The sequence below is a fragment of the Pithys albifrons genome, chromosome 16 (genome assembly GCF_047495875.1).
Source record: "Pithys albifrons albifrons isolate INPA30051 chromosome 16, PitAlb_v1, whole genome shotgun sequence".
Taxonomy (NCBI): Eukaryota; Metazoa; Chordata; class Aves; order Passeriformes; family Thamnophilidae; genus Pithys; species Pithys albifrons.
Window position 1 is genome coordinate 13,197,814 of NC_092473.1, and position 13,758 is coordinate 13,211,571.

The 13,758-nt window shown below is 43.4% G+C and overlaps 1 protein-coding gene across 1 annotated transcript in view; it reads left to right on the plus strand.

Annotated features, from left to right (window-relative positions):
* SDK1 (sidekick cell adhesion molecule 1) overlaps positions 1 to 13,758 on the plus strand; it is a 391,178-nt gene that overhangs the window by 337,992 nt on the left and 39,428 nt on the right. Inside the window, exons 34-36 of the mRNA XM_071570864.1 lie at positions 3,956 to 4,091; positions 5,955 to 6,014; positions 8,030 to 8,131. Coding sequence (XP_071426965.1) covers positions 3,956 to 4,091; positions 5,955 to 6,014; positions 8,030 to 8,131 — 298 coding nt within the window. The remainder of the gene's footprint in view (positions 1 to 3,955; positions 4,092 to 5,954; positions 6,015 to 8,029; positions 8,132 to 13,758) is intronic.

A 13,758-nucleotide genomic window follows, 5' to 3' on the forward strand; every position in this document is an offset into this window, starting at 1 on the left:
CCTTTATCTCTCAATCCTGGCCTCCTGGGAGACGCCGGAACATTTTGTGACCCAGTGCCTGAGGCTTCTTGTTGCAGAATGAGCATTAATAGGGAGGACCCAGTGGGGCACTGCACGTTATCCATAACCTATCCTGGAAAGCCTCAGCCCACCCTGCTCCCGAGACAATGTCCCACACACATAATAAGGATAACTTTGGACAGATTGCATTATAGTGAAAAATGTACATATGCGTTTACAGTACAGATGGGACTCCTTTCATTTTTGGAAGAAAAATATATGTATGAGGGTCTGTTTATTGCTGTGCAACAGCACTTTAAAAATATGCCTGGCTGGGCTGCTGAGTGACTGGCCCGAGTTCACCAGCATAATCCTGAGCAACAACATTGCTCACAGCATGTTGAGCAAATAGGAGACATGTTGAGCAGTGTCACCAAAGGAATTATGGAGCCCTGGAAATCTGCCTCCCCACCTACAATAGAGCCCACAGCAAAGGATAAGAAAGCATCAAACGAGGACAAAAAAGATGGGAGATAGGATGGACCACAGAAATAAACATTCGCCCAACTGACTGATTATTGGTGTGTAGTTAATGTGAAATAGGTGGTTGTTTAGGTAATTGGATGCTTTTTATTTCATGAGAATGAAATGGGGTTGTTGTGCCTGAGCCATCTCAGGAGACTTGTGGGGGCGATTACACGTCATTACTACATGTGTATTAATAGGTCCTGGTAATTCAACCGTACTATATTTTTCAAATAAACAAAAATCTTCAAGTCCCACAATAGCCTCCAATTAAGAGGAAGTTTCACAGCAGTGTCAAGGAAATAGAGTAAACTGAAAACAGCAGTCAAGTTAAATGGGAGAGTGGATTTCCAGGCAAAGCTAAATTTTTAACTTTGAGCTGTGTTAATAATTCACAAAACAAACTCTAGATGCACTATCTGGGCTTTCAGCTGCTTGGTCCAATCAGTCCATTATTTTTAAATTTAAAGGAGGAAGAAAATAAGTAATTTCCATGGAGGTCTCTTGTATCAATAATGCAAGGTTATTTCAAATGTTCTGGAGGATGTTACACTTAACATCAGGATCATGTACTGTGCTGCTTCTACCTTAGAGATAACAATTATTCAAACTCACATTTTGGTCTTTTTTTTTATTTATTTTTAAACAGCACAAAAATGTTTCTCTTACTTCTGTACAACATTGTGGGCTGCCACTCATAATCATTTTACCTATTTCAGCAGATCCCTCAGGCCTTCCTACAAAATCCTAAATAATCCATTACATCAAAAGCAGAGTTTTGTCCATGGAAGGCAGATAGGAAGGGGAAGACCTGACCTTTTCTCAGACTACCCTTTTCAGGAAAGAATCTTCATTTCCATGCAAGGAGAAAGACAGTTTGCAAAGCCATTTATTTTCTGAGCTTTCCCGTCCTAAATTTTCAAGGAAGGAAAAAATGGAGAATCACATGATAGCATAAGAAAACACTGTTTGCTCTCAGCAAAGAAATGAAGCTTTACCTGTTAGGCAGTTACATGACAGGGCTCTTTCTTAGCTTCAGCAGGGTTTTCCTTTTAATGGTCTGTAGGATATTTAATCTCAATTTTTTGTTTTTAATTTAAAAAAATTATTAGTTGTTAAAATAAGAAAAGTCAGAAGGGGGCAAGGGCACTGCTGTGCTGTGGAGCCTGTCTCTTTGAGGGCACCATGAGGGCCAAAGCAACTTCAGTGTAATAGAGAAAACAGAAGAGGGGAGTAAAAAGATTGGAAATGAAGAAAGAAAAGATTGGGAGAGAATTACTGTTAATTTCCAGGAAACCACATGTCATGTCCTTGTGCAGGAGAGTGTTCCAGCTGGTCCATGAGCAATAATGTCACTGGGCAGCTCTGGAGAAGGCTGCACTTTGGTCTGTCTGCTCAGTCCCTTGGACAAGGGGCTCAGTTTGAGACCAGGAAAGGCTGTTGTACAAGAGCTTGATTTATTTGCCTTGTAAAATGTAGTCATAGAGGGAATATGATTGCCCTTTCTAAAATACATCACAGGAGTAAACACCCCACAGGGAGAAGAACAATTTAACCCAAAAGGCAATGTTAGCACAGGAACAAATGGTTAGAAACTGGCTATGAATTATTTAGATTAGAAATTAAATGAAGGTTTCTAACCACTCGAGTAGTGAGGCTTGGAACAGCTTTCCAACAGGAGTAGCAGGAAGCAGAAAAATCAGCTTGTTCTCAGGTGGAGGTAGTCCTCTCTGTGAAAGGGACTTCAGGCAGGTGGGTTTATGCAGGAGTGAGGTCCCAGTCCTGATGATTCTTGAGTTCCCTCACAGTCCTGTGTTCACAGAATCGTTCTGTAATGCAGATGCTCAGTAGTAGTGAAAGGTGGTCAGAGCTTCTCCAAAGGATGGAGCACAGCAATGAGGAACAACAGATCTCCAACCATGCACAGAAAGAACAGTGAAATCTTGGGACAGCTTGGGTGTGCAGGCTCTGTGCAGGACAGCTGCAAAAGAAGGTGGCTTTTTGCAGGAGCAGTTTCTTCTCCCTTTCCTGGTGGCTTTGTAGGTTCCTCACACTCTGGTTTGTGTAGTTTTCTTTTTTCATTTCCATAAACTGCAGTCTCTGTACTAAAGTCCTTCAGCCCTCACACAAAGCAAAGTCCTTTGCACTGAGACAGGACAGTTGTCTGTCTCCTCTTACCATTGTAATGGAGTAATGGAAAATTCTTGTCATCCCTGGCAGCAGAATTACCAAAGATCTTCGTCCTTTCCTGTAAAAATGTCCTTACTTTCTTCATTAAAATTACATGTGGTATTACCTTCTATTGTGACAGCGTTTTATACCAGTGGTTAATTTTTACACAATGGACAAAAGGCTTTTCCTTAGTAAAGTTCTCAAGGCTGGCAGGGATCTTTCTGGATTAAAGGCAAGATCATCATTAAAATCCTTTTCATTTATACTTTCAGCCCCTTAAATTTCAGTACAAGAATCTTTAGAAGATAAATGGCTCAGGGCATCTTTTCTTCTCTGCAGTTCTTAGCCTGTATTAGTCTCATGAAAGTAATTTTTTTTTCCCCAAACATGTAGAATCCCTTTGCTTGTCTCTATTTAAGCAAGCCAGTCAGACAAAAATCTCATTTTCAGTGTGCTGGCTGTGTATCTGTATCTGAGGGAGCATGTGAGGGGCTGCTGAAGAAGCCTTGCTGAGGTATTATGTTTTTGAGCATCTTCCAGCCTGTTGCTGAAGGAAAAACCTCATGTCTGAGCCAGCCCATGGCCAAAGTGCTCCAAACTGTTATGGAGGAGACCTGGGGTTTCCTGTGGGAGTGGAGCTGTGCAACACACCACAGCCCCTCACACTGTGACTGCTCTCCAAACGCCTTTATGAGGTTATTACTAGACCTAGTTTCGTGTTCCTAATTAAAGCCAGAACACACCAATTCCTTTTTATTTTCTCATCAGTCTTTCAGTAAAATAATGCCAAATGAAGAATGTCCTGTGTTCAGTCTCCAAGGAAAATAGCCACTGAAGGAATTCTGTCTTTAACAAAATTATCTGTTCATTTTCATCTCAGAAGTGAAATCCTGGTTGGCTGTTCCACTGTTGGTGGCTGACAACCTGCATTTCCAGGAACGTGCTTATTTATCCTCTTTATCACACACAAGTTTTCACAAGTTTCAGTGAAGCAAGAAGAAAAGGAGCTCTTAGTGGAGCACCTCAGGTGTGGATTTTTAAGTACAGAGCCTTTTGTAAAGGCCACAGCTGAGTGAAATCATCAAAGTTGCCTTTAACTTGTGTTTTTCAAATCACCCACCCTTCCACCCCACACATTATTAATGTCTGTTTGCACCAGAGCGTTGTCCCCCTTCGCCCAGGCCCCGGGTCAGTGGTGATGGATGTTTGTTGCAATGCACATCTTAACAAGCCTGTTCTGAACATGAATGTTTTTCAGCCTCCCAAGGTTGAGAGTCTGAATGGTTTGCTGCTGGGATACCGGATCTACTATCGGGAGCTGGATTATGACGCTGGACCTGGAACAGAATCCAAAACCATCCAGAACCCCTCGGCTCTAAGAGCAGAGCTCACACGTAAGCCTGTGGTTTGGACCCTAAAATATCCCAGAATGGTCATCTGTCATTACACCAGACACAATTTACCCTCTTGCCCCATGGAAAGAACATGGAAGTCTAAGAGGTCTGGGGATAATTCAGGTTTTACACAATCAGGGTGAAAATGCTGAAAAATGCAAGTAACGTGTGTGTGATCAGCATTGTGATGGTCCATGCCAACCTCTGCCAGCGTGCTGGCACTGATGGTCTGTGCCCCAGGTACCCCCTGACCTCCTGCTTTTCACTACCTGCAGTTCATGGTTACTGTGGTACACTTTGTTCTGCCATCAGACAAAAGAAAGACACTTCAGATTCCTCAGCTGGGAACTTTTTTCTCTCTTGCTGTTTTTTCAGTGGGTTTTATAATTGACATTTTCTCTTTTTACAGTATAAGAAAACAGCTGAGGAGAATTTTTAAATAGGATTTTTACAATTTCAAAGTTCCTGTCCATATTTTAGAAGAAAATAGCAAAGATGAGCAAGAATTTTTAGTGCATGCTTTCCATGTTAGTCACTAGGATTTATGGCTCATGTGGAAAGAAGGTGGAGAGGGAGAGGAATAAAAGAAAAATGAAAAGACTTTTTGGACAAAGACTAGAAAGGAAATCAGAGGGAAGAATAGGCAGAATAAGGTGATGGAAGGCAGAGATGTGAGCACTCAGAACCTGAAAGATACAGTCCAGCAATGAGATGTGCTCACAGAGGGACCAGCTTTTGTCCTGTTTGATGTCAGCGGAATATTCACAATAAGATAATACTCCGAGAGCAGCAGAATAGGGCTGAGTGAGACTATTTTAATATCTTACATCATCTTCCATGAACCCTGAACCCATAAAAGTGGTTTCTACAAAAGCAAGAGTAAATTTTTGTGAGGGTGTGGGAGAAGTGGGTGCTTTAAATATAATGTAAGCACCTAACTCTGACCTCACTTACATGGTCAGTGCTAATGAGATTTCTCAGACTGTGCAGTTTTAACCAGGACAGAGTAGAGATGTAAAGCTTTTCCAGGGGCATAAGGGATTTTCCCAGACAAAAGCTGAATGACTGACTATGTACATTATCATGAAGTAATGATTTTGGATGCTCTCACAAGCCAGGGCACCTCTGAAACCAAACAGTTTCCTCTTTTTCCTCTTCTCTCTGGCCCTGCAGCATCGTTCCTAATAGCTGTAGAGTAGAAAAAACAAGCTGTACCTCTCCAGGGAGTCGAGAGAGAGAGAGGGAAAGGGGTGGAGACATGTGTATTTTAAGATAAATTTCCCTCTTTCTCCTCATAAGTCTCACCTTAGAACACCTCTGTTCCTCACTGACCCGCAGTTTTGCACAGCTTAGCATATTATTACAATTCACTCACAGCAGGAATATTGAATTCTCTAAGTGAAACTCTGGGAAATCTAACTCACACTTAAAGAAACAGGTCCTGTCCTAATGCAAGTGTTCACTCTCTGGCCCGTGTTCCAGGTCTTTCCCCTGCAGCATTTCAGGTTTTGAATTTTGCATCTTGAGAAATCAGGATGTAATGCACTGTTGAGAGTTTTCCCCCTAGAAATGGTTTCATTTTTACTCATTTGTTCGATTCAATCTGAAAGTCAGAACATTTTTGTGTTGTGTGTTTGTGAGTTCCTCTGTTTGAGGAGGAAATGAAACAGCCCCGTGTGAGTGAGATGCTTTTGATGTGTTACGAGAGAGTGATGTGATTTTATTGCCCTTCAAGGTATAGTCCTAAAGCTTAAACTGTGTATGGGTGTGCTGCCTCATTTGCCTCCGTCTCTGCTGTACATCATTTGCAATAACTATTTCCTTGCACTGTAACAAGCTTTCTGCTTTGCTTACCCTGAATAGCCCAAAGCAGCTTCAAGACAGTGAACAGCAGCTCTGCATTAACGACGTATGAATTAACACGTAAGTGCACATTGCCTTTAGATGAGACTCTTTGTAATGGTTCAAAATACACTATAGGCAAACTCCTATGGCTCTCCTCAGTGAATCCAGCAGAAATCAACACAGGTTAATGATTCTGCTTTCTCGAGTTTCTTTTTCTTTAAACCTTTGCTTTCCCTACACTAAGAGACATCGATGATACAAGTAGGTAGCTGTTGTAAAAGTGTGGCTGCTGGGAAGGTAAAACATTATTGACTGTAACAACCCAGTATTGCTGATGCTAAATGAATTTTGATTTGCTTGCTCCATATTTTGCAGTCCATGTGAGCTTAGATGTATCACATCATTAGTTCTCTGATTCAAACACTGTGATGCTCAGGCATTCCATGGAGTATGAGGCCAGCTTAGAGAGGGCCCAGTGAATTTATGTGCATCTCCAGAGGTGTTTTCAATTGGAAATGAGTAAAATAGCATTCGACAGAGTTAAAAGGCAAGTTGCTTTGTGGTGATGATGGTTCACTAGATAGGTTTTGCCCAAGGCTTTTGAGTCACAGATTGTGATGGGCTAAAAAAAAAAACAAACCACAAAAATGAAGCCCTCTCCCCATTGCAAGTTGCATGCATGAACTCTCATGTGTTCCATTTTCTTCCACATCCAGTTAACACTAAAGTCTCCCTTATGACTTTTCATGGCAGAAAACAAAGTTTCCCTGTACAAGCTGCCCACTACCATATCCTGTATCTTACTATTTTTTGTTTCTTTATGAACTTAGTACCATTGTTGCCGATTTCCTGGCTCCATATTTTGCAGTCCATCTGAGTTTAGTGGTACCACATCAAAAATGAGGGATATATCAGACACCATTTATGGTATGCCCGACACTGGGGAATGATGCTGGACTCGGAGTCAGATATTGGAGCACAACACTTGTAAACACTTTCATGAAGCTGAAATTAGAGAAACTTAGATAATTAGGCTTACTGAAGCTTACCAAACCAATGGCATGCTGTCAGCCACCGAGTTAAAGGGACTATCTGATTCATAGATAGCAGGGAAAATTATTGGCAAAGGGAGAAATTTGGACCCCTGGCCATGCGTGTCTTAATTCAAACCTCATTTAAATAGGGCAATTTATATTATTGATCACTCTCTTGCTCTAATTTCCCTGTTAAATATTGTGGATGATAAATAAATCTGTTAGGATTGATTCTTTCATCCTGAAAATGCAAAATCTGAAACGGCTCAGGCGCTGCCTCCCCTAACGACATTGACGTGGTTCTACTCCACCCTCGTTTGCATCAGTTAATTACCCACATACAATTGGGTTTTCTAGATATTTTCACGCTTCTCTCACTCTCCTGCCTCATCTGTCAGAGTAGTTTCTCCGTGTCAGCAAAGAAATTTGTTGCCTGGTGGCCAAATGGAGTCCCATCCTTCAAATTCTTCCTTCTCTTTGTGGTTGATAGTCAGGCTGTGGTCACACTGAAGGAGAAAGATATCCATGGAGTACTTGGAATGGGACTCCAGATGCCCCAGTGCAGATCTTCCTCTGCACCCTGTGGCATTTTCAAGCAGCACAGTTGCCAAATGCCTCCCTAGATGAGCATCCCTGGGGCTAGGGAAAGCCTTGCAGCCCTGCTCTTTCCTACCAGCAGAGATGGAAAGGAGCCCAGATGTTGACATTGAAAGCTGTTTTCTGGCCCTAAGAGTGACCTAGATGTGTTCCCCTAGCTAGATATTCATCAGGAATGAGTATATTCCAGGGAGAATCCTTATTCCTCTTACTGGAGCAACACTGTGAGGAAACACTGGAAAATCCTGCCTTTCCATCACAAATATCTTTCATATTATGCAAATCCTGCCATGATGTGTGAATTAAGGAAGGATGAAATACATTGCACTATCATGCTGTTCTATGGCTGTGTTTCCTGAGAGAGAAGTCTGGTAATAAAGAGATGCTGGAGTCTAAAAGATACCTGTAATATAGTATAAATTATAATATAGAATATGAACATGTAATATATTACTTTTTCAGAGTTGAAGAAATACAAGAGATATGAAGTACTCATGACAGCTTACAATGTCATTGGTGAGAGCCCTACCAGCACACCAGTGGAGGTGTTTGTGGGGGAAGCAGGTGAGTAAAAGGAAAATTAGTTGATTTTTTTCTTTTTTTTTTTTAATCAGCATGTTTTAGTATTCTCCAGATAATATTTAATATTTGTCCATGAAGGGGATGATTTGAAAACACACACAGTTTTTTGTAGCCTCCTCTCCTGGAATAGGTTGGCACTGACAGCTTCTTGCCATTGGAAAGCCAGTTGGTCTCCACAAGAAAGTGGAGAAAGGGCATTTGAAAGAAAGAAGAGAAAATATTTTTGGAGTTGCAGAAGGATGGCTGTTCATACCAAATTAGCTCGAGGGAAAAATTGACTCAAGTTAAAGAAGTGAAAAGTGGAGCACAGGGAAGCCACAAGGGAAAAGAAACAAAACTACAAAACAAGGGAGACTTGGAAAGCCGATTCTTTTATTTTATAACTCCCCGTGTCGAGACATTGCCTTGCACCACACCTGGCTGTATTTTTATGCTCTTGAAGCAGGAAGACACTGTGTCTAGTTGAATGCTGGCTTTGCAGGCACAGATGATGGTTGCTCTGAGGAACATGCAGGCTCTGTGGCTCCATCCAGAAGCTGAGGGGCAGTGGCTGATGGTCACTGGCCGTGGTCTGCCCATACTTTGCTTACTATGGATCAAGTGCACGATTCCATTATGAAATCCCTCCCCTAGAAGGCTGGTATGGCAATTTTAGAAGGAGGTGGAAGGAGTTAAGTAGACGTTTCTCTGGATGCTTTGTGAAGCAGGTGGTTTTGCAGAGCCCAGATAACCCGCAGTAACTCCAGCTGGGAAGGGCAGGACTGGAATAGCTGATGTCTTCCTCACAGCCACAGTGGTATTTATGGTGACCCCAGCTGGAGAGAGGCTGGCACTGAAATAGTTGTTAGTTATGGTATCAATTTCTGCAGCAGCATCTTTTGAAGCTTAGAACAAGAAGAGGCAGCACACACCCTGCTGTTGTTCAGCTTGCCACTGAGAATGGGTCTGATTACCCTTCTTCTCCTCTGTCTGAGGGCTGTGGGATGCAGAAGCGATCAAACCCAGCACTAATTCATTTCATTATTATTCATTAAATATTCTATTGCTCAAAACTAAGCAAAGCATATTTTTTTAAACTCTACTTAACCTTTTCATTTCAAATGTGGTGTAACATTTCCCATCTTTCTTTGAAAACATCATAAATTAATTAGACCAGCATGGTTCTGGAGAGACAGCTGGCAATATTTACATTTTTTTCTAGTTTGCTGCTGCTCCAACTTCTGCAACTGCAGCAAAGAAAGTCCCAAGTGGAGCCAACTGTATCTGGCTTCAAAATATATTTTTGTTTCAGAGCTAACTATCTCACTGCTGCAAATGGAGCCACTTACACACACGTACACAGCACAGAAAATCAGCTGGGGAAAACAAGGAAAGTCTGTTATATCCTGTCTTTTAATCCCACTGTCCAGGTCTTCCTTATCACAACTCAGACAGGGAACAGGGCAATGGGAGGAGATAAACTTGGGAGGAAACTGAGACAGTTACACAACCCCCATGTGTCCTGTGGAAGGTGTCCCTGCCCATGGCAGAGGGTTGGAACTAGGTGAGCTTTAATGTCCCTTCCAACCCAAACCATTCCATGATTCCATGATATCCAGGAGACCTTTCCCAGGCAGAACTGATGCATCTGAAGTTGTAGCATGAGTTGGATGATTTTTTAGAGTTACTGGCTTTACCTCTGGTAAGGGACAATCTGGGTTCATGTGGTAGAAATGATGAATGTAGGATCTTCCTGCCGATTTTCACTCTTGTTGTGTGAAGTTATTATGCTTTGTTATATAACTGCCTCTTCCACCTCCAGAACTGGTTGTGATTTATACTGTGGGTAAAGTGATTGGAGCTGGTATTGCAATTTAAGTTTTAAATTGATTTGTGACACCTCTGAGTTAAAGTGTGCTGTGGAAATACAAGTTTTTGTTGTTATTGTTTGCTCAATGTTCTTACCCATGGTGAAGGCAGTTAAGCAGCAAGCTGGGAAAAAAATGGGTCTGCTCAGCTCCAGCAATGGGGCATCCAGGTTAAAAATAGAGAAAAGCCTCCCAATAAACAACAAGTGCTGACACAGGCATAGCACTGGGCACAAAGTGACTGAAGGTGACCAGTCCCTGGTCTGAAGCTCCCAAATAACTTATGTCCCAGTGCTGGTAAATGGTGCTTCCTCCTGCCATAAGTGTTGCAGTAATTCTGGGAGGTGCGAGGACATTCCTCTTTTAGTTGTAAAAAGGAATATACAGCACATGCCTTTGGGGAAATATGCTGGGCTTAGGCCAGCTCAGTCAAAATACCCATTTCTGTTGGGTATTGATGTTACTGATAGTTGATGTGCTGTTCAGCTGCTACGTCTGCTGCAGCCAGATTAGTGATGTAGGGGAAGTATCTGTGATTCCTTCCTTCCTTCCTTCCTTCCTTCTTGTGTTCTCTGCTGTTAGATTTGAAGATTTTCCTCTCATCACATCTGTATTTTTGCAATACGAATCCCAGTAGGCAATAGATCCACCTGAAAAACATGGGGGAAAAAGCCATTAAAGCCAACCTTCTGCAAGTTTTTCCAATTAAATGAGTAAAAAATATCCAAATGGTGAGTTTCTCTGCAGCCCTGAAGTGCTGTTGAGCTGCACCCCAGATGAAAGAGCAGCCTCTTTGGGCAGCCCGAGCTCCCAGGTCCTTCTTGCCTCTGACTGATGGGCAGGTGGAAAGTGTGGGAGAGAACAACCTGCTGGCAGGCAGTGGGCCAGAAATGAGTAACAGACCTTTGTATCTTGCCTTGCCTGGTGAATAGGGATAGTTTGGATATTTGAGATGGGGGGATGGTGTTGGTTTTGGTTTTTATTCTACAGGTGGAGCAAAACCTTTTACTTCTTACAGTAGCCCATAAGATCAAAGCCCCATCAAAAGCTCCACTTTGAGTTGTGCCTGGATGTTGGCAAAGCTCACTGGTGTGGAGACCAGTGTGGAGTGTGATGTGGTGTGGAGAGCAGTTCTTCCCCATGCTGGGAGAGGAGCTGTGAGTCCTTGAGCTCAGCACAGCTGGGAAGGACACACTGCCTGTGCAGTGTGAACAGAGCCCTTGTCCTTCCCCCACCTGCCTCAAGCATCTGGCTCCCTCCCCTCCACGGACCAGAAGATCCTCTAACGCTGCCTTTTTAGAGCTGGCTGCAGCTCTGCCCTGCTCATTAGAGAACCATGTGCATCTCCTGACAAATGACAGAAAAATTGAAAGCCACCACTTGCAGAAATTAGGAAGGGAGTCGCAGCCCCGCTGGCAAGCCCCCTTTTCGCCTTGTTAATTCATTTAACAGTTCAGCTGTCAGGGATGCTGGCTTTGATTGGGAAGGCAGTGAGTGTGCAGCCAGAGCCTGGGTACTGATATTCATCCCAGCCCCAAACGCAGCTGCTACCAGAGGTGCTGTTCTGCTTGGCTGAAATTAAGACTCTGTTAGAGCAGCCACTATATCAAGAGCATTATTCTACCAGGTCGCTGTCACTACCTGATTGTGTGGTGGGCTCTGGAGTTCTGGAGACTCCACTACCTGCATTTTAATTAAACAGAAATCACAGGTTTGGGGCAGCCGTGCTTCACCTAATTTGGGAAGGTGAATAAAATAAAAGGTGGCAATACAAATCCTGTGCTAATGAGCCTGCAGCCTTCAGTGCTTCTCCCATATACTGCAAAGCTGTTTTGGATGAAAAATCATGGAATTCATAATTTCTTCCAGCAGCTGCTGCTGGAGTAGAGTACGTGTGTGCAGAGAGGAGGTGGCAGAAGGGGCGAAGTGCTCCAGAAAGACACCAGCCTTTAAACAGGTTGTAAATCCATTTGTGTGAAGAGGGGAGTGATGTGTGTCATTATAACTGATGCTGACGTTGGTGACCTTCAGAATTTACAAGAACTGATGGGGCTGGGTTGTTGTCGTTGTTGTTCTTTTTAATCATGATCTCCGAGAGCTCATTCTGTAATGGGAAAGGCGAGGAGTAAAAAGAGCAGGGAGACAGATCCCTTTCTTCACAAGTCCTCCATTGAAATGCCACCTTGGTTGTACCATCATCTTTCAGAGAAGGTCTCCAGGCCCTCTCACTTTCTTTCCAAGTGAAACTGTAGCTTGGAAAGGAACAGGAATGGGAGAGAGGGATGATTGTTTCTTACCTGTGTCTTCAAAAGGTGAATCTACCTCTTGATGCAAAGCTAGCAGACACCAAAGCAAATTTCTTCCTGCTATCTACATTTATTTTTATCTGCTCTCCTGCCTGCAGCTCCACAGGTGTTCCTGAACTTCACAAAATTCATTTTGTTCACCCATAGCTGACACAGGGAGGGAAGATCTGCTCTGCCAGTAACATCAGGGGAAGCACTTGGAGCTGCCTGACTATCTCCAGCACTTTGCAGGCAAGAAACCATCTGGAGAGCTCCAAGACTAAAAATAGTGAATTAGGATTGGGAATAGAAGGCTACATTGAGAGAGGAAAGCACGATAAGAACAAAGAACCCTTGTAAGGAAGCAAAGGCTTGACTCCAGGTACTTGGTTCCCCTTCATAAACTGCTTCTAGCACAGAGCTCTTGTCCTTCCTTACCTGGTTGTCTGTGCTGGGGCAATGTCCCTCTGTCACTTGTGTTAATGGCAGAGGAGGTTGGCAGAAGAGGCTGCCTTGTCTGTGGGTGTTTCCATCTCTTCTTGCAGGCCTTGCTCTTTGATATGTTCACTCCAAATGCCCCACATGGTGCAACCTCCGCATCACAGGTCGCTTTCTGCAGAAGGAGGTCCCCCAGCACTACCTTGGGCCCCCCTTTCTCTTACAGCACAGCAGCTTTATCTCCTTCCCTGCCCCAAACACAGCAGAGGAGATGCTGTGTGGAGCAGTCCGTCGTGCCTCCTTGTTAACAGCCTAGGAGAGGAATGACAGCATTCCAGTGCATTGGAGCTGGCAGCTTCAATCAGCTGCCATGGCCCCGTGGCTGTTTTCTCCTATCTGTGTGGGACACGTGGGCTCTCTGTGGCTATGCAGATACAGAGCACGTTGCTGCTGGCACAGCTGCAAGAACTGGGTGGGCAGTTCCGTCCCAGATGCCACTGGAGGAGGGAAGAGAAGGATTATCGTGGCCATTTCACATTGCAGCAGTCTAAAACCTGTCAGCCCAGGGACAGGATCTTCCCTGGATAAACAAAAGGGGATGGAGGGAAACTATTGGGAAGTAATATAGTAAATAAATTATTGGTTTCACTTGCTTAGACTTTAAACAAAGGGGTTTAACTTCCTTGGCACTTTATAAAGCGCTGAGCCTTTGACACGTTGCAGTATTTGCCTTTTAATTGCTGACACCTCTGGGTGTTTGAAACTGATTGTCCTTTTCCCCTCCCCTTTAAATCTAAAGAACATGCAGAGCTGTTCCTGTGTCATGCTCAGTTCTGAAAGAGCTTTACCCAAGTCGTTCTGGAAATGCCCTGCTCCAGGAGCAACACTGGGTTGTCATCCTGTCCCCACTGTCTTTCTCCCAAAGGAGCTTTGAGTTAGAGATCCAAGCCATGTTCTCTAACAATGTGCTAAAAGAAAGAGTAAAGTCAGAGAGAAGCAAGAGAGGGAAACTGTAGGAAGATGGAGAGGAAGAATAAAG